The sequence below is a fragment of the Gasterosteus aculeatus genome, chromosome 7, assembly GCF_964276395.1.
Source record: "Gasterosteus aculeatus chromosome 7, fGasAcu3.hap1.1, whole genome shotgun sequence".
NCBI lineage: Eukaryota > Metazoa > Chordata > Actinopteri > Perciformes > Gasterosteidae > Gasterosteus > Gasterosteus aculeatus.
Genome location: NC_135694.1, coordinates 29390856 through 29405998, shown reverse-complemented (window position 1 = coordinate 29405998; position 15143 = coordinate 29390856). Strand labels below are relative to the sequence as shown.

General features: G+C 48.0%; 1 protein-coding gene across 6 annotated transcripts in view; it reads left to right on the top strand.

Annotated features, from left to right (window-relative positions):
* LOC120822358 (rho GTPase-activating protein 7) overlaps nt 1-15143 on the top strand; it is a 47133-nt gene that overhangs the window by 20856 nt on the left and 11134 nt on the right. For 3 of the 6 annotated variants that reach the window (XM_040181963.2, XM_040181962.2, XM_040181961.2), the window contains exons 2-6: nt 12246-12317; nt 12423-12504; nt 12998-13058; nt 13483-14051; nt 14258-14453. In XM_040181963.2, coding sequence (XP_040037897.2) covers nt 12246-12317; nt 12423-12504; nt 12998-13058; nt 13483-14051; nt 14258-14453 — 980 coding nt within the window. Of the gene's footprint in view, nt 1-5309; nt 5374-7157; nt 7530-12245; nt 12318-12422; nt 12505-12997; nt 13059-13482; nt 14052-14257; nt 14454-15143 lie in introns of those variants that run through there. The other 3 variants (XM_078106892.1, XM_078106893.1, XM_040181964.2) reach the window with 3 other exon arrangements.

Genomic DNA, 15143 nt, shown 5'->3' with positions numbered 1-15143 from the left:
TTAGCACGTTGGCCTCATTTCACTGTGGGTTGAAAATTAATTCTGTGGGGCAAAAAGCTGTAGCTCAACCGTTCATGTTTTCAAACGTGTTTTAAACACATTAAACAGTTCAGCGGAGCGGAGCGGGTCGCTTCCACGAAGAGAGACTCAACCACGTTGATGACAAACATGAAGGAAAAGTTCAAGTGGTTGACGAGTATGAAATGAGTTATTCTCTCCGTGTTTGTACCTTTTATGATTCGAGTGTTTGGGTGACGCTTTATGTAGGAGTCAGTGTTGGAGACCACTTTCTGGATGATGATGATGATGATGAAGATGAAGATGATGTCTTGAATGCGTTTGTGCTTGTTTTTGTCTGCGGCAGCAGGAGTTGTTTTTGTCCGAAATTGTCTGATTTCTTCAGTGATTTACACAGAATATTAAACTGTAAATGTCAGACGGTGGAACAGCCACAATAATTATTACCTCTATGTTAATAACCTTTGGGTCTCGGGAGGGAAGAACTTTGTAAACCTTATTTGAGAAGAAATAAGCTAAAAGGGGGATACAGGATCGTGATAGAAGCTGCAGGTCTTCAACGTTCAAGTAAAAACATGTGAATACTTTATTCCACTTTATTCATTCAGTGTTCTCTTCTTAATGTCATCCACCCTCGCTTCTTCTCTTTGCCTCTCATCCTCTGGTACTCGACCTCTTTCTCTTCTCATCCCTCCGTCCGTCCACCGCGGCCTCATCTCTGCCCCGCTGCCGCTCTCTTGTGGCCTCTCGGCTCGGACCTGTTAATGTCACGATCTTTAGCAGCCAACGATTTTCAATAGCAAAAGGTGGCCTGACCTTTTTGTCAGAGTCTTCTTTCCGAACCCTCGTAACGCGAGGAGGCGGCTTGTTTGCGAGGATCAGGGCTTGGGGGAGGCGAGCTGTGTACAAAATGTTTGGGGAAATGTCTCATATATGGAGTAGACTTTAGCGAAAAAGCCTCAACCGCAATTTCTATGCGGAAAAAAAAAAAAAACACACGCTTTGTGGACCTGTGGTCATAATGTCGGTCCACCACAGATTCACAGTGTGAGGATTAGTTCCATCTGCATCCAATAAGGTCATCAGATGGACCTGATGATGAAGATGTCAGTGGTTGACCTCTTTTTTCCTCCCAATTCATGAGGAAAGAGCCGGACAATGTGTGAAATAAGAGGTGTAAAGGAAAACGCATTGGCATCGACGGTAAAGACAAAGACGTTTCTGTGCTCCAAGGTCGGTAGTCGCCTCCCCCGACAGATGGAGGCCGTCTGTAAGTAAATGTGGGAGTTATACGATCTCACATGGAATAATTTATGAGACAACCTCAAGGGGAAAATAACATTGATGTCTGCTTTCAGTCCGCCCCCTGCGTGCACGTATTGCTCTTTAACTGTGTGCAATCTAAACCTGAGGACTTAACGGAGTTTCATAAAAGTGACGTCTTTAATGACGCCGGGGACTTTTTTTTTGTGTTTAACGTTTGCTGTCTGTTTGAAAATGAACGTCAGTAGATAATAACTAGTCTCGAGGTTTTCGGGCGTCCAATCGTACACATGTTTAAAGGTCACAGCAGAAATGTGATCAGGTCAAATAAACTCCCTTCGTGGCCTCGAGCGTCGTTCAGTCATACGGACGGATCTGTTCATGAGCGATTTCAACGAATCGCTGAAATTCCCCGATTGTCTTCTACTTGGAATTTTCTCCGAGGGAGGAATACGTTTTAGGACTCGTCTTGTGAGTCATTGTCTTTCTTTCTGCGGCGCGCTTGTTTGACTGCAAATTAGTTTGTCTAAATGAAGTTGGACATTACACATGAAACTGAGAGTAATTAATCGACACGGATTGCCAATTTACTGTCTTCTCATTTAATTCTTTCCTGCCAGACTTCCGCAGTCTCCAGAATATCTTTTTCTCTCGTACATCTCAGACTGTCATGGATGGATTTTCTTTAATGTGAAATTATTCCTTTTTTATTGCATTTAAATGTCACTTATGACACTGCTAAATGTTTCACACTTTACTTCATGCAAGCGGGTCTTGGAGCTCATTGCTGTGGATTTGTTTAAAGGCGCTTTCAGTTTGCGAACGCTTAAAGTCTGAAGACAAGTGTCCTCTAAAGCTGTCAGCAGCCCTATTGTGTGTCCAAGAAGTGCGAAGAAGGTGCAAAAGTAAATCTCCCTCTATTCCACCACTAAGTGATGTTTATTTTTCACATCCCCTTCAAGGGACTTGAACTTTTTAAAGGCCTGCTGTTTTCCGAGCCGCATTGATCCATTAGCAGTGCGCCAGGCTTCGTATTATTAAGTCTGGCATTCAAGGGAAATGTCAGAGGGATTAAGGCCCCAAAGCTCAGGTGCCTCCTCGCCGTGGCAATTAAGGTAAAAGTGAACGTATTTTATCGGCCTCCCTGCGCCTCATTATGTTCGCTGTGATTCATGGAGATCGACGACGCGGCTCGGTACAGTACGAGCTCTCCGGAGACGAAGCTCGGATTAAACAAGTGTTAAATTCACGTATTCGAGTCCTCTGAACCCGGTGCTGAAGTTACAGACCGCAGAAAAAAAAAGAGAAAGCCGTGTTTTAGGAAAAGTGAGAACGGCCGCAGGTTTTTGTGGGTGTTGACACGTCTTTCTTTTTTTTTCGGGGGGGGGGGGGGTTGGTTGTAATTGGCTGTCATTGGAAAAGTAACGTAGATTCACAGAGAGACACCGGCGGAAGGAGACGGACAGACTAAATGGGATGAAAAGAGAGAACGAGAGTGGACGAGTGATCCGCATGCTGTGTGTCCAGGTCCCCTCAAAGGGCCAAAAACACCCCGAAAATTAGGTGTCGTCTCGGGCAGACAGCCAAGTCTGACCTGCCCCCCCCCCCTTCTTCTTCTTCCATTAACACCTCTCGAAAGAAAGCCCGCAGATCCAGAGCATCAGAAGGTGTAGATTGGACATCGGCAGCTCCTCCTTCGCACCACAGAAGTGGATTATGAATCGGCAATAACGCAGCGGCCTAATTGTCGTTCTTGTTCTGGAGTCAGTCAGTGTTTGCATCAGAGGTTCATGGCCCCCGGGGGGGGAGGTTTCCTCTCATTGAGCACTTCCGTGGCTCGATCGATCCGTATTTAATGCGTGCAGCATACATTCGTCTATTGTTACAGGATATTTTGAAACCAACGTCTGCCTGTGAAAACTAATGAATGTGGTTGATTTAAATTGCACAAAGTTGAACAAACAACTGATGACACAAACATGCCGTTGCTTATATTCCAATCATAAAACGATTTGGTTATACCTTTTTAACATCAGGTTTAACAAAATGAATCAAAACCATTTTAATTTATCACTGGAAACACCAACTCCTTTTTACAATATTAAATTCAACGTTTATGTTTCTACTTGTTTGCAATTAACAGCCCAAAGAAAACAAATCTTCTTACACGTTTCATTAATGACTCCTTTGCGCTCACAGTCAATTTGCTTAGTGATTAAGTCATTTATTGTCTAGACAGGCGCTGTTCGCTCCGATAAAGAGTGAGTTTTTGCCCAGCAGTTGATGGAGTATTTGTTTAGTTACTGGTATTGATCTGCAGCAAAATCCCACTTATTGCTCCTTTTTTAGCGGAATGAGTTTGAAAATAAGAAAGTCGACGTGCTGGGAGACGCGCTGGCGAGCAGAAGGTCGCGTTTCTTCACAGGCAAACAGTCGGGTGGTGTCGGGCGGTGTGATGAGTAGTACACGGGAAGGGTTTGTGGTGCAGGCGTAACCGGGTCGGAGCGATCCGAGCAGCACGTGTAGCAGGACAATCCGTCCGGTTTGTGCAACGTGCTAAAACGTCTGGGGGGATGTGACACGACGAAGGCCTGTCACACTACTTGATGGGCTCTCTTCTCGTTTCAAGGAAATATTCCACCACTGTAAATGGAGACGAGACACCCAGACCGGGTTCACTGTTAATTCCAGCGGTCATTTTCTGCTGGGAACAGAACTTCCAGTGTTTTGTTTGACACGCGTTGTCATGTCGGCTCTGCTGACGTTGTGTTTGGGGGGTTTCAACCGGCTCGATCTCACTCCATGTTCACGTGTTTTCCTAAATCGAGTGTGACGCGTCATACAACAGAACTTCAGATAAAGAAGAATTATTCCCATAGAGTCACGGCTGCTTCCTGCATGGAGAAATCGTTCGTTTATAGTCTGTGTGAGCGAGTGGGCGGGGTCAGGGGTCAGGGGTCAGCCGTGGGCCGTCCCCAGTGACTCGGCAGGGCAAGATGCCCAATGGCTGCTTGGAAACACACACTGCTTTCTATATATTTCATCTTTAAATTTTAACACAACGGCAAACAAATGAGGAGGCCACCAGAATATTGTGCCACATGAGGGAGAATTTTATATTTTTTCTTTCCCTGAATTATCTGAGGAGATGTCCTGCCCGCGGTGCTTTCGGTCACAGCTACACTTAGAAGCAGTTGCAGACATTTGCATGTGGCCAGTCCGCGGCTGGCTATTCATCAAAAAGAAACCCCAGCTGACAGTATGGTAATAGGCAGGTTTAGGCATGGAAATAAGGATGAACTCTGCGAGGGAGATAACAAGATGGCAAGCAGAAAGCCATCCATCAAGTGAATCCCCAAACAGACGTTTCTGCTTGTTATATCAACAACATTGCAGAGGAGGCCGAATGTGCGTTTTAAACTAACGCAGCTCTCATCTGTCTCTCAGGCTTCAAACTTCAACACAACTTTCCCCCATTTTTGAACAGCTGGATAATTCCAGACAGATGATTTAAGAACATTCTCCAGAATCCTTGACACCCTGTATGCGAGTGGACTGACCGTCCTCAGCCGCTGGCTTTCGTTGACTCGTCCACCTTCCCGTTGCTGGGTTGTGTTGTTGTGCAGTGTGAATGGAAGCTGAGAGCGTTTCCACTGAGTGGAAAGCAGAAGGTTCTTTGAGATGCGCTGTGATGGATAGCGGGGGGAACTCAAAGTGACCCGCAGGTCTTCCTCGACGTGTTTCATGTTCGCCACTAATAAAACGGATGGCATCATGTCGGCAGTGAAAGTGTCGCCTTCACTCACGCGCGTTATCAGGACACAAAGAGACCAGACGCTGTGAAACAGCTGGGAGGAGGCAAACGGACGTGAGACTCAGTTTCTTGACTCAGTTTGTTGACCTCACCAAAGAGACGTGAAGCTGCTCTTCTTTCTTGAAATACGAGTAACTTGTGAGTGATTTTTACGTTTCTGTTTTTAAGGCTCACTCGTATGTCAAATTCGAGGACTGTAATCAGATGACTTTTCCCCCCGAGAAGCTGAATGTCTGACCGACCTCAGATCACAGACGTTGGAAGAAAAGGTGACACACGTGAGTCTTCTGCAGGAGCCGATTTTCACATCCATTTAATCAAGTCATTGATTCGTGTGAGGAAGCTGTGGGGGGGATGAAGGGGGATCCGCTGCGACGTGTAAATGACTCAATGTCACATGTTCGATTGTGTACGATGAGAAAATAATAAAGCTGAAAATCACACAAACTGCAGCACAATGTCGGTGATTCGGTGTTAAAGAATTGCGTTGTTGTATTTTGAAGGTAAATCCAATAGAAAAGTTGCATCCGCCTTATACAATGAATTATTTAATGTATTCACTGTCAGACTGGTTATTCTTGGTTATTAACAACAAAATAGAATTGAGAAAAGCAGCAGATGAAATCACGTGTGAACCTGGAACCAAAGAATCTGTTTTTACGTCATTATTTGGATTAATTCACAAATTTACACAGAGACGGTCTCACACACACACACACACACACACACACACACACACACACACACACACTGATGAAGTGTGCTGCAGTTTTCAAAAGGAGGGACACAGTTCAAGAGAGCAGGCAGCTTCCTGTCCTTCCACATCGGAAATACCAGCCTCAAAGCCTCAGAGGCTGGATTCAGATTGGACTACACACACTCTCTCACACACACTCACACACTCTCACACACACACACACACACACATTTACAAGCCCCAAGTAAACCCAATCGCATACACTCACACACACACAGGGCTGAGCTTGTGAGAGTAAACACAACACAACACATCATATCCTTACCGACTGTAACTGTGTTGCACGTACCACACATAAACACACACACACACACACACACACACACACACAGACAGAAACTCCCATCCGCTGCGAGTATTGTTGGATTCTTCCTCCTGTGAGGCTGCAGCTTGAGAGCAGAGCCGGAGGCCGGGCCCGGAGCTGGGCTTCGGCGCTGATCTGCAGCCCGCGTGGTGTCGGCTGTGGAGCCTCTGGCCGTCTGCTTCCCCTCCGTGGCGTCGGCGGGAGCCTCCCAATGAATAAACACGCGAATAACTCAGGGAAATTCCGAGCGAATAGCTCGGAATACAAATGCTGCGAGTCATGTCGAGGCTTAACCTTCCACTCTGACTTTCTCGCGTTATTCTGGAAACCTTCACGGGTGAATAACACGCTCACTCTGCGCTTTGGATGAGGATTTAAAGGGGCGTCCCAATCAGGAGCCGGTTGGCTTCCACCGCGTCAGGAGCGTCTCCCCATCTCCTCACCTCTGTAATTAAAAGGCCCAGCCTAAGTTCCTCCTGGCCGATGTCCAGAACCTGTGCAGGACTCCACATTACTCCCGAGCAGATCTCCTCTAACACATGAACTAACTTTTCATTTCCTTCTCCTCTGGCTGGATGACTGTGAAGAAGTCCATTAGCTGTTTACCCACCCTCCACTCGGGAATTAATGTAGCGGATCACGCAGACCCCCTTTCCTCCTCCGAGGGACTTTTGCACATTTAAAATCCCATAATCGAACACCTATGTGTTAAATGGAAGGCCATTAACGCTAATGGCGTTCGGCGGACTGAGCCAAGATGAAACCTTGAACGGCTACAGGCCATTAGGGCGAGGAAGGACCTCAGCGCGGGCACAGCGGAGCTCCTGACTAAGCGGTGGTGTTTTCGAGAGGAATTTCAAACCCCCCGTGGTCGGTCGCGTACCCGGGCGGGCAGGCGGCTTTCTGTGGGATCCGTCACTTCCTCCCAGGGAGGGTCAGGCGCATTCACGGACGCGCAGATTGTATCTCACTAATTCGACTCGCCGGCCCTCCTTCTTTCACTTCTCCACAGCCACAGATGGTCAAAGCGATTCCAGTCTGCGCGACGGAACCTCGTGTGTCTCAAGTGTTATTTTTAGCACCCCCCCCCCCCCCTCCTCCCTCCTCCCGTGGCGTTCAGATGGTCGGGTCCGGGCCAGAGGAAGGGGAGTGGTAGGGGAAATCTTCAACAATGACTTCATGGACATGATGCCCAACGTGACCAGAACAACTGGATTTCACCGCTTTATTACAACACTGGATGTATGACTTTTCCTCCTGGACCTAATTCTTTAAATATCCTTATTCCACATCTGTTCTCGGGGGGAAGGGGGGGGGCGACGTGGACCTTTGTTGAACTTCCCTCGACCCGAGAAGAAGCATGTTCATCACAAGTGAGTACGAGCAGCACGGGGAGACAACGACAATCGCCTCTGTCTGTTTTCTTTTGGATGACAGTCGACAATTAATGCTTGATGACGTTCATTAAAGGGTTGATTGGTTAATTAGCTGAAATGGTGGCATTTAATGAGGCTCTGTTTCAGCCTCAATCAGACAGACTTTGGCTCTTAGGGTTCTTTATTAAACTCTCTTCCTGTGGTTTGTGGAATCGATCACGAGGTGCTCAGCGAGGCCGAAGCGAAGCATGGCTACTAGTTTTCAGCAGATCTTTAATGTAAATATGTATCAGCAGCTGAAGACAAAGGGGCTTGTGCTCGATTGTCGGGGCAGGAAAGGAATGTGAAGCACTCCGGCATCCTCTGAGGGTTCTCCATTGTTCGAAGGCCGTCACGAGCTCAGCTCTCAACTCCAGCACAATGGAAGCTCTTTCTGCGGCGTATGAACTTTCAAATAGTCATTCGCTGTCGGGATTTCGACCACATGCTAAGAAAGAGTTTAAATGTGAAACTGTGGAAATGAGCCCGAACTTGATCTTTGGGTTTTCCATTTTGTATCTCCGGAGCCCACGCTCGCCCTCCCGTTTTAGCGGCTGCAGCGTGACTTCCTCGCCGCGTTCTCCTGTGTCAAGTGAACGCGTGAAACACGGAAAAGCCCCGACCGAGATTCAATTGGGGCACAACGGGAATATCAATGCCTCACTTTACGGAGGAAAAAGTAGCTTTGACAGTGAACCGAGGCGATGGAGATGGTCGCGGCGGTTTCAAAAGTCTGTCTCTCCCAATTAGAGCCTTCGAGAGAAAATCAAACGCTAATCCGTCGCTTCACTTTAGCCTAAAACTTGTGAAATCCCTCATCAGCTGAGCCACCAACTGAAATGTGGACGTGACCATGGACAAGAACACGTGGCGCAGCGTTTGACCATTAACAGCAAAACTGTATCAAAGCTTCAGTTTACAAACCCTCACCAGCGGGACCCGAGTCTCATGGAGGCGGCAGCGTCTTCGCCGCACGCCGGCGTGTGGACGTGATGGAGATTGGAGGGAGCGGTTGACGCCGTGAAACAGATCGTATTGTTTCACGTGGCGATTCAGAAAGAGAACGACCGGGTTGAATTGGTAGCAGCCGTTGGACGAAGAGCACAGCGGGTGAACCGCTCTCAAACGACGGAAAATAAAGAAATGATAATAAAACAGGTCTCTCCATGTGGCTTAGTTTGGTTTGTCGTTTTTCTCCGGCCGGTGACACACTGCCGGGGTTTTGTCATATCTGCTTTTAGGAATTAGCCCTGTAAATTCCAATTTACTTCCCCGTAACCTGAGAGTGTTTATGTGAACTCTTTCCACTGGGACGGACGGTGTTGTTAGCAACGCATCAGCACGCAGGAACGGATTAACTCCTATTGGTGTGCGAACTAAAGCAGATACACCTGCCAGCTGAGGATAAGCCAGGTCACGTCCAGTGTGTGTGTGTGTGTGTGTGTGTGTGTGTGTGTGTGTGTGTGTGTGCGCGCTCTCGGCTGGAAAGGTCATGAAAATCCTATTCCAGTATATTAAAGTACAAATAAAAACTTTCAAAAACATACAACTCTGAAATGACAATCAATTCTGTACTGCGAGTTACGAGGGCCGGATGCAGCCAAAAGAGGCTTCACAAACATGATGAACTACAACAACAAACCGAGAGGAACAAAAGTCACTCATTTTAAAAGCCAAAAGCCAGAGATCAGCCTGTTGTGTTTCATGTTTAATGCCCAGAGTGACACCAAAGGCTAAACCTACAGCACAGACAGATATCGGTATTTGTCAGGGCTCTAGACTTCAACGGCATGATTTTACGTGAAAAAGCAACCTGTTTATAGATTTAAACATCTGTATTATGAAGCATGTATGTAGACAATTCAATTCTAATAATTAGATTAATGCAATTGTGAATTGTTAACTGTTTCACTGGGGAAATCTCCTTTTGTGAGTTGACAAATGCAACTTTTTTCTTGCATTTCATTTAACACCATCTCACTTCAATGCATCATTTATTGAGTCGATCTAAGATGTCATCACACTACAGTTTGCTGACACATTAAGACATTCCCCTTCTGGCAGCAGCCGTGACCAAACACTGTCTTCAAATGGCAGGGATTTGAAATCCCCTTAAAAAGGATGTCACAGAGACTTCTGAACATCTTACGGACACTGAACGAGACAGATGGGGGGGGATGAAGATCAGAAGAAGCCCGTGAGAAGCCTTTTAGCTATTTCCCTTTTGTCATCGGAGCCGTGATTGTGGTACAGCGGGAAATATCCTTCATCTGCTCAGCTGTCCTGTTGATCGACCTGTGGCCCTTTAGATCTGAGTCGCATCGCAGCGACGATCCGTCCACAATGTCAACCTTTGGTTTTCGAGGCCCTTTATGACTTCATTTCTCAGCCAAGGCCGTGCAGGGAAATCGTTTGTACCGCGTCCGAGCACAAATTTCCTCCGGCTAATGAACTCAAATAACTTCTGTCGTGGCAGCGAGATGATCCCACGATGACCCGTGACGTCAACGTGACGCTGACGAGTGCCGACATCAGCGCGACAAAGGCGCAGCAATTCTTCCGATTAGAATCAGGTTTAACGATGATTTTTCGAGTCCCGGTTCATCGGAAAAGTTGCCGCGCGGCCCGTCGGGCCCGCGGCGGCGTCCGCAGACATCGTGGGCTTCGCTGAGCTGACGGGAACCTCAGAGGAACGTAGTGGCGTGAAACCCGAGTGCAATATTGGACTCGGCAACGTGGCTGATGGTCGGATAGCAGGCTTTACTTCCACCCGTAGGGGACGTGAAACGCGCTCATTTGGTGGGAGTGTTATTCTGTTGTGGACGAGCGAGCGCCAAGTATCCCGGCATACCTGCGTGCGTCGCTGACTGATGGGAGTTTATTGACGATAACCTGGACTCCAGGAAAAGATTACGTTAAAACGGGCCTGCTAATCCGTGTCGATTGTACTGTTTCCCTCTCACACATTCAGCGCTCCTCCGAAGGCCTTTGCGGTCATCGACGTGGGAGCAAACCGGTCCGCTGAGCGCGTCCCCGGCACGCGGACGCAGGGCGGCGCCGCACTAATCAATCGCATATGCAAATCTCTTTTTAGAGCCCAGAGGGGCCAAATCACAACTTCCTCCTTCCTGGAAGAGGCCATGTGGCCTCCCGCGGTCACACCGGAGCCCAGAAGATAGCATCGCTCACGTGGAGGCTGAGTATTAAGGCCTTTGCACATGGGAAGGGTTACATTTATTCTAACTCTTTTCCTTTTTGTGGAGACAGAAGACAAGAAGGCACAACGTGAATATTGCACAACTAAAAGTTTTTACCACATTTTGCGGGACGCTGTTATATTTAATTTAACGGTTTCCTGCTGAACCGAGGATTCATTAAACTATTCCCTTCAGCTTTAAAATATGTCTTTACAAGATCTACTTCCTCCTCTGATCCAAGTTCTGGATTCACTCTTTCAGATTAATTCGTTCGACGAGGACTTCCGAAGATAATAATGCGAAAAATGTTAATCGCTCACTTCCCCCGGTGGACTTTCCCTGCAGGCCTGGACTGTGACGTAAACATCTAGTACCAGAAGCTTCTCCTCTAAGCTCTGAGCCCCGTGGTTGGCCTGAAGCGGAACACGCACCAGACCCATTTGAGGTAGCAGAGTGACGCGTTGTGGACTTTTCCCCCTCGGCCCTCCGGTGTGGCTCTGACTCTGGTTCCTCCACGTATCCCCTGGATTTTGCAGATCCTCCGGGCGCTCTGCAAACACGCTTGATCCCTTTGCCGTCTCGGATGTCACATCTCCACCGTCGCGGGTGAAAGGTGAAGGCGCCGCGGTCCGATGTTCGAGGTCAGGATAAACGTACTTCACGGCGACGCCTCTGTGTGCGGACGTTCGTTTCCTTGGCGGCCACTCGCGTGAAGTCCGTTCACTTCTGTCTTTCCGTCCTCCCCTTCTGTCATTTTGAGGATTGCCATATTTGCGGAATTCCCCCCCCGGTGTTTACGTATCTGGGCCATCTGCTTTGTATCTGCTGTCCAGATCCGCGGGGCGTCTGGGGGGGGGGGGGGGCGACAACAATTCCTACGACAAGTTTCCATCCTGCTGCCATGGGAATTTTAAAAGAAAATTCTCAAAAGTCACCAAAAACTGAGGCAGTAAAAACACAAAAAGGATTGTTCATAAATGTGTTTCCATCATCAACAGCGTTTATTGTACCGCACCAGTAGAAACTACCTTAAAAAACAAAGCGTGTGTTGAGAACCCTTCAGAAGAAAGGAGAGGGTTCAATGGAAGAATGATGGTGACGTGTTTATTGTTTAATCATAGGTAGCACATGACGTGTGAGAACGGCCTCCTTTATGTGCACAAGCCAGAGGCATAGAAGGCAGAGGAGAAGAGGACAAAGACATGAAACAACATCGCTTTCCCTTGTCTCTCAGAAGCCTCCATCAATTAGCAGTAATTCTAATGGCCTCTTTCGTGAGTCAAAGCTAATTAAAGGCCTGCATGTGCTTGCAGCCTTTTCCTGTCAAGGATTTTTTTTTTCCATGCAAATGCAAATGTAATCTAACTTCATAAACACACAACTGATTAAGGGCAAATATTTGCCCTCTTAAAATGTGCGGAGCGTGAAAGCATTTTAATTAAATCAAATGCTGTTTTTTTCTTCCCTCTGTTTGCAGAGATTGAGGCCAAGGAGGCCTGCGATTGGCTGCAAGCGGCCGGTTTCCCTCAGTATGTGCAATTGTTCAAAGGTAAACATAAGGGTGTTAGTGTAATCGCCAGATATCCACACGGCAGAAAACAAGATGATGCAAACAATGTCTTAGTTTCATTGTGTGTCTGTGCGTGTGCGTCAGACTGCAGGGTCCCCGTTGACATCGAGTGGGCAAAGCGGGATCACCACTTCCTGGATGAGGACGCCCTTGATTCCCTCTGCAGGTAACGCAGGCGCACAGGTGCACTTCTGCGTCCGCGGGGACGCCTGGTTATGAATTTGTGAACATGCTTTTCTCTTGTGTATCGCTTTTAACTGTAAGGAAATGTATAGTCTCACTCCTTTGCAGGAACATCCTGCTTCACATTCTGTTTCATAGTCAATGAGATGCTCCGGTGGAGCAGTTAGAGGTTTACAGACTTGCTCAAGGGCACAACAGTGGTGGTAATGAGGGGCGGGCGGGTGATGCTGTTTCCTCAGATTCATCTCACTGGGCCGGGAATTAAACTGACTGCCTTCTGGTCACAAGCCTGTGTTTTGAAAACTAAGTTAGCGGCTTTTGTGTTCTGATAGTAACCCGTGCATTCTGAAACATAAGCTCCGGATTATTCCGTATGCTAACATGCGTATGAGAAACAGAGAGAATGTGCACGGCGGTTCCTGCACAACACTGTCCGTCTAACACCCGTCCACTTTAATCTCTCCTCCCTCTTTCAGGAGATTAAGCACTTTAAACAAAAGTGTGGAAATGAGGCTGGAGCCGAGATCGAAACGCAGGGTGAGTGAGGAGAGAAAACACAAAGACAGACTCTCCCATCAAGGCAAGACGAGCCGAGGGGCGGAGGAGTCACCGTGAAATCGCCCCATTAAGCGTCACTTGATTTGGGCTGATATAAAGCGATCAGTCGTCCTCCAGTTCATCCTTCTAGGAGAAAAGTAAAGTCTAAACAACTACGAAGAAAAAAGGATGAGGATAATGCAGAAGGATATGATGATGTTCAATGATTTTCATCCTGAAATGATAAATGGTTATATTATATAGATGAACTATTCTGTTTGCATGTTGTTGTGCATGCCTACAGCATACATTAGTGTCAGTGCATATTCTATCACACTGTAATGTTGTTGTGCTTGAGTTTAAGCATAAACAACAGTGGTAAATCAAGATGTTTGTGCACTTTGCCCCCTCATTCTTCTTCCAGGGAGACGACTTTAAAGACGAGGACTTCTGCGCCATCAGCCCCAACTGGACGTACGACAAGCGGGACCGCCGATGGCGCCGCCTCGACCCCCCGATGGACATCCTCTGTTCGTCTGAAAGCACCACGGAACGGCAGAACGCTTCCCCGCGTGACGTCGGTGACCGCCACGACGTCTCCTCCATCCAGAGCTCCAGCAGCACGGAGAGCGAGGGCCGCAGCGGACGCCGCAAGAGTCCCACCACCGCGACCCCTTCACACGACCGGGACACCGGCGGGAGCTGCTCCCGCTGCTCCTTGACCCACAGGACGCTGATCGTGGAGCCCTCGGTCAGCGGACACCCCTCCTCCGACGGGTGTGGCCGGGCATCGTACACCGTGAGCGTGGACGCCGAAGGCTGCTTCCCAGAGAGGAAGAAGGGAACCAGTCTGCTGAGGAAGATGGAGAAGCTGAGACTGAGGGGCCCGACCGGCCTCCTGTCCACTGCTCACAGTGGGGGTTGTAGAAGCAAGAGTCGGGCCGGCACGCCGGTTCAGGTCCAGGAGGAGGAGAGGATGCGAGGCCCATCAAGGTGAGGATTGTGGATCAAAGTGTCTTTTTAAGCAGATCCCCGCAGTGCAGCTAAATCCCATGAAAAACGATGATAGTTGCAAGAGTCACTTCTGCCTACTCTTCTTCTTGACAACGGAGTATCGTTTGTGATGGACTCGTACCTGCAGGTCAGGTATGTGTGCAGCTCTAACGGCAGAGATCTACCCACCTGAATGTCTTTTCCAGCCTGCAGGTTGGACCCGACAGCCGTTCGTCTTCCTCGCCCTCGTCCCCTCTCACCGCCAGCAGCAGCGGCAGCCGCTCTGAGAGCAGCAGCAACGTCAGCACGCCGAGCCCGGTCATCCGGGTCCGGAGTAACTGCAAACGCCCCAACGGCGGCGTGGATGGCGGAACGACCCGGAACGACCAGAACAACACAGAGGTCAGGCCCAGAAATTACTTTATATCAGGGCTGTCAACATTAACGCCTTAATCTACGCGATTAATGTGGCCGAGAACAACAATAAAATGTTAAAGCAGTTGAACCCGGAAACGAAACCGCGGCTAGCTGCAGTCAGTTAGATCGGAGGAGTCGGTAGCTGAAGATGGAGAGAGCTTTTTGCATTGGAAGTAAAACAGACAAGAAGCGTGCAGAGGAATTCCTCTGCAGTGTCAAACAGAAGAGGGGTGAGTGTCAAACGGACCCCTTTACCCACTGCTGGGCTGAGCTAGCTGAGCGAGCCTGGCTAGCTGCTAGGCTACTTCCATCTCAACATCCACCCTGCAGAGGACCACCACTGTGTAAAAAAAAAAAAACGTTTAATCGCGATTAATGTATTTCAAAATATGCGATTAATTAGTTAATTTTTTTTAATCTATTGACAGCCCTACTTATCTTATAAGCACACTGATCAGTTAAATCTGTTTCAGTGGCCGATAGGAATGTTATTAGCTTTACAAATAGTACACTTCTATTAGTTTTATTAACGCAGTGCCGCACTATTGTCCTACTATTGCAAGACTAGTCTGACCACACCGCTCCTAAAATACAAACTCTTAGATGGCTAACTGTAATGCAGCATGACATCATCACAGCTTTCTTGCCTTAATATTTATAAGACAAGACCTCAAG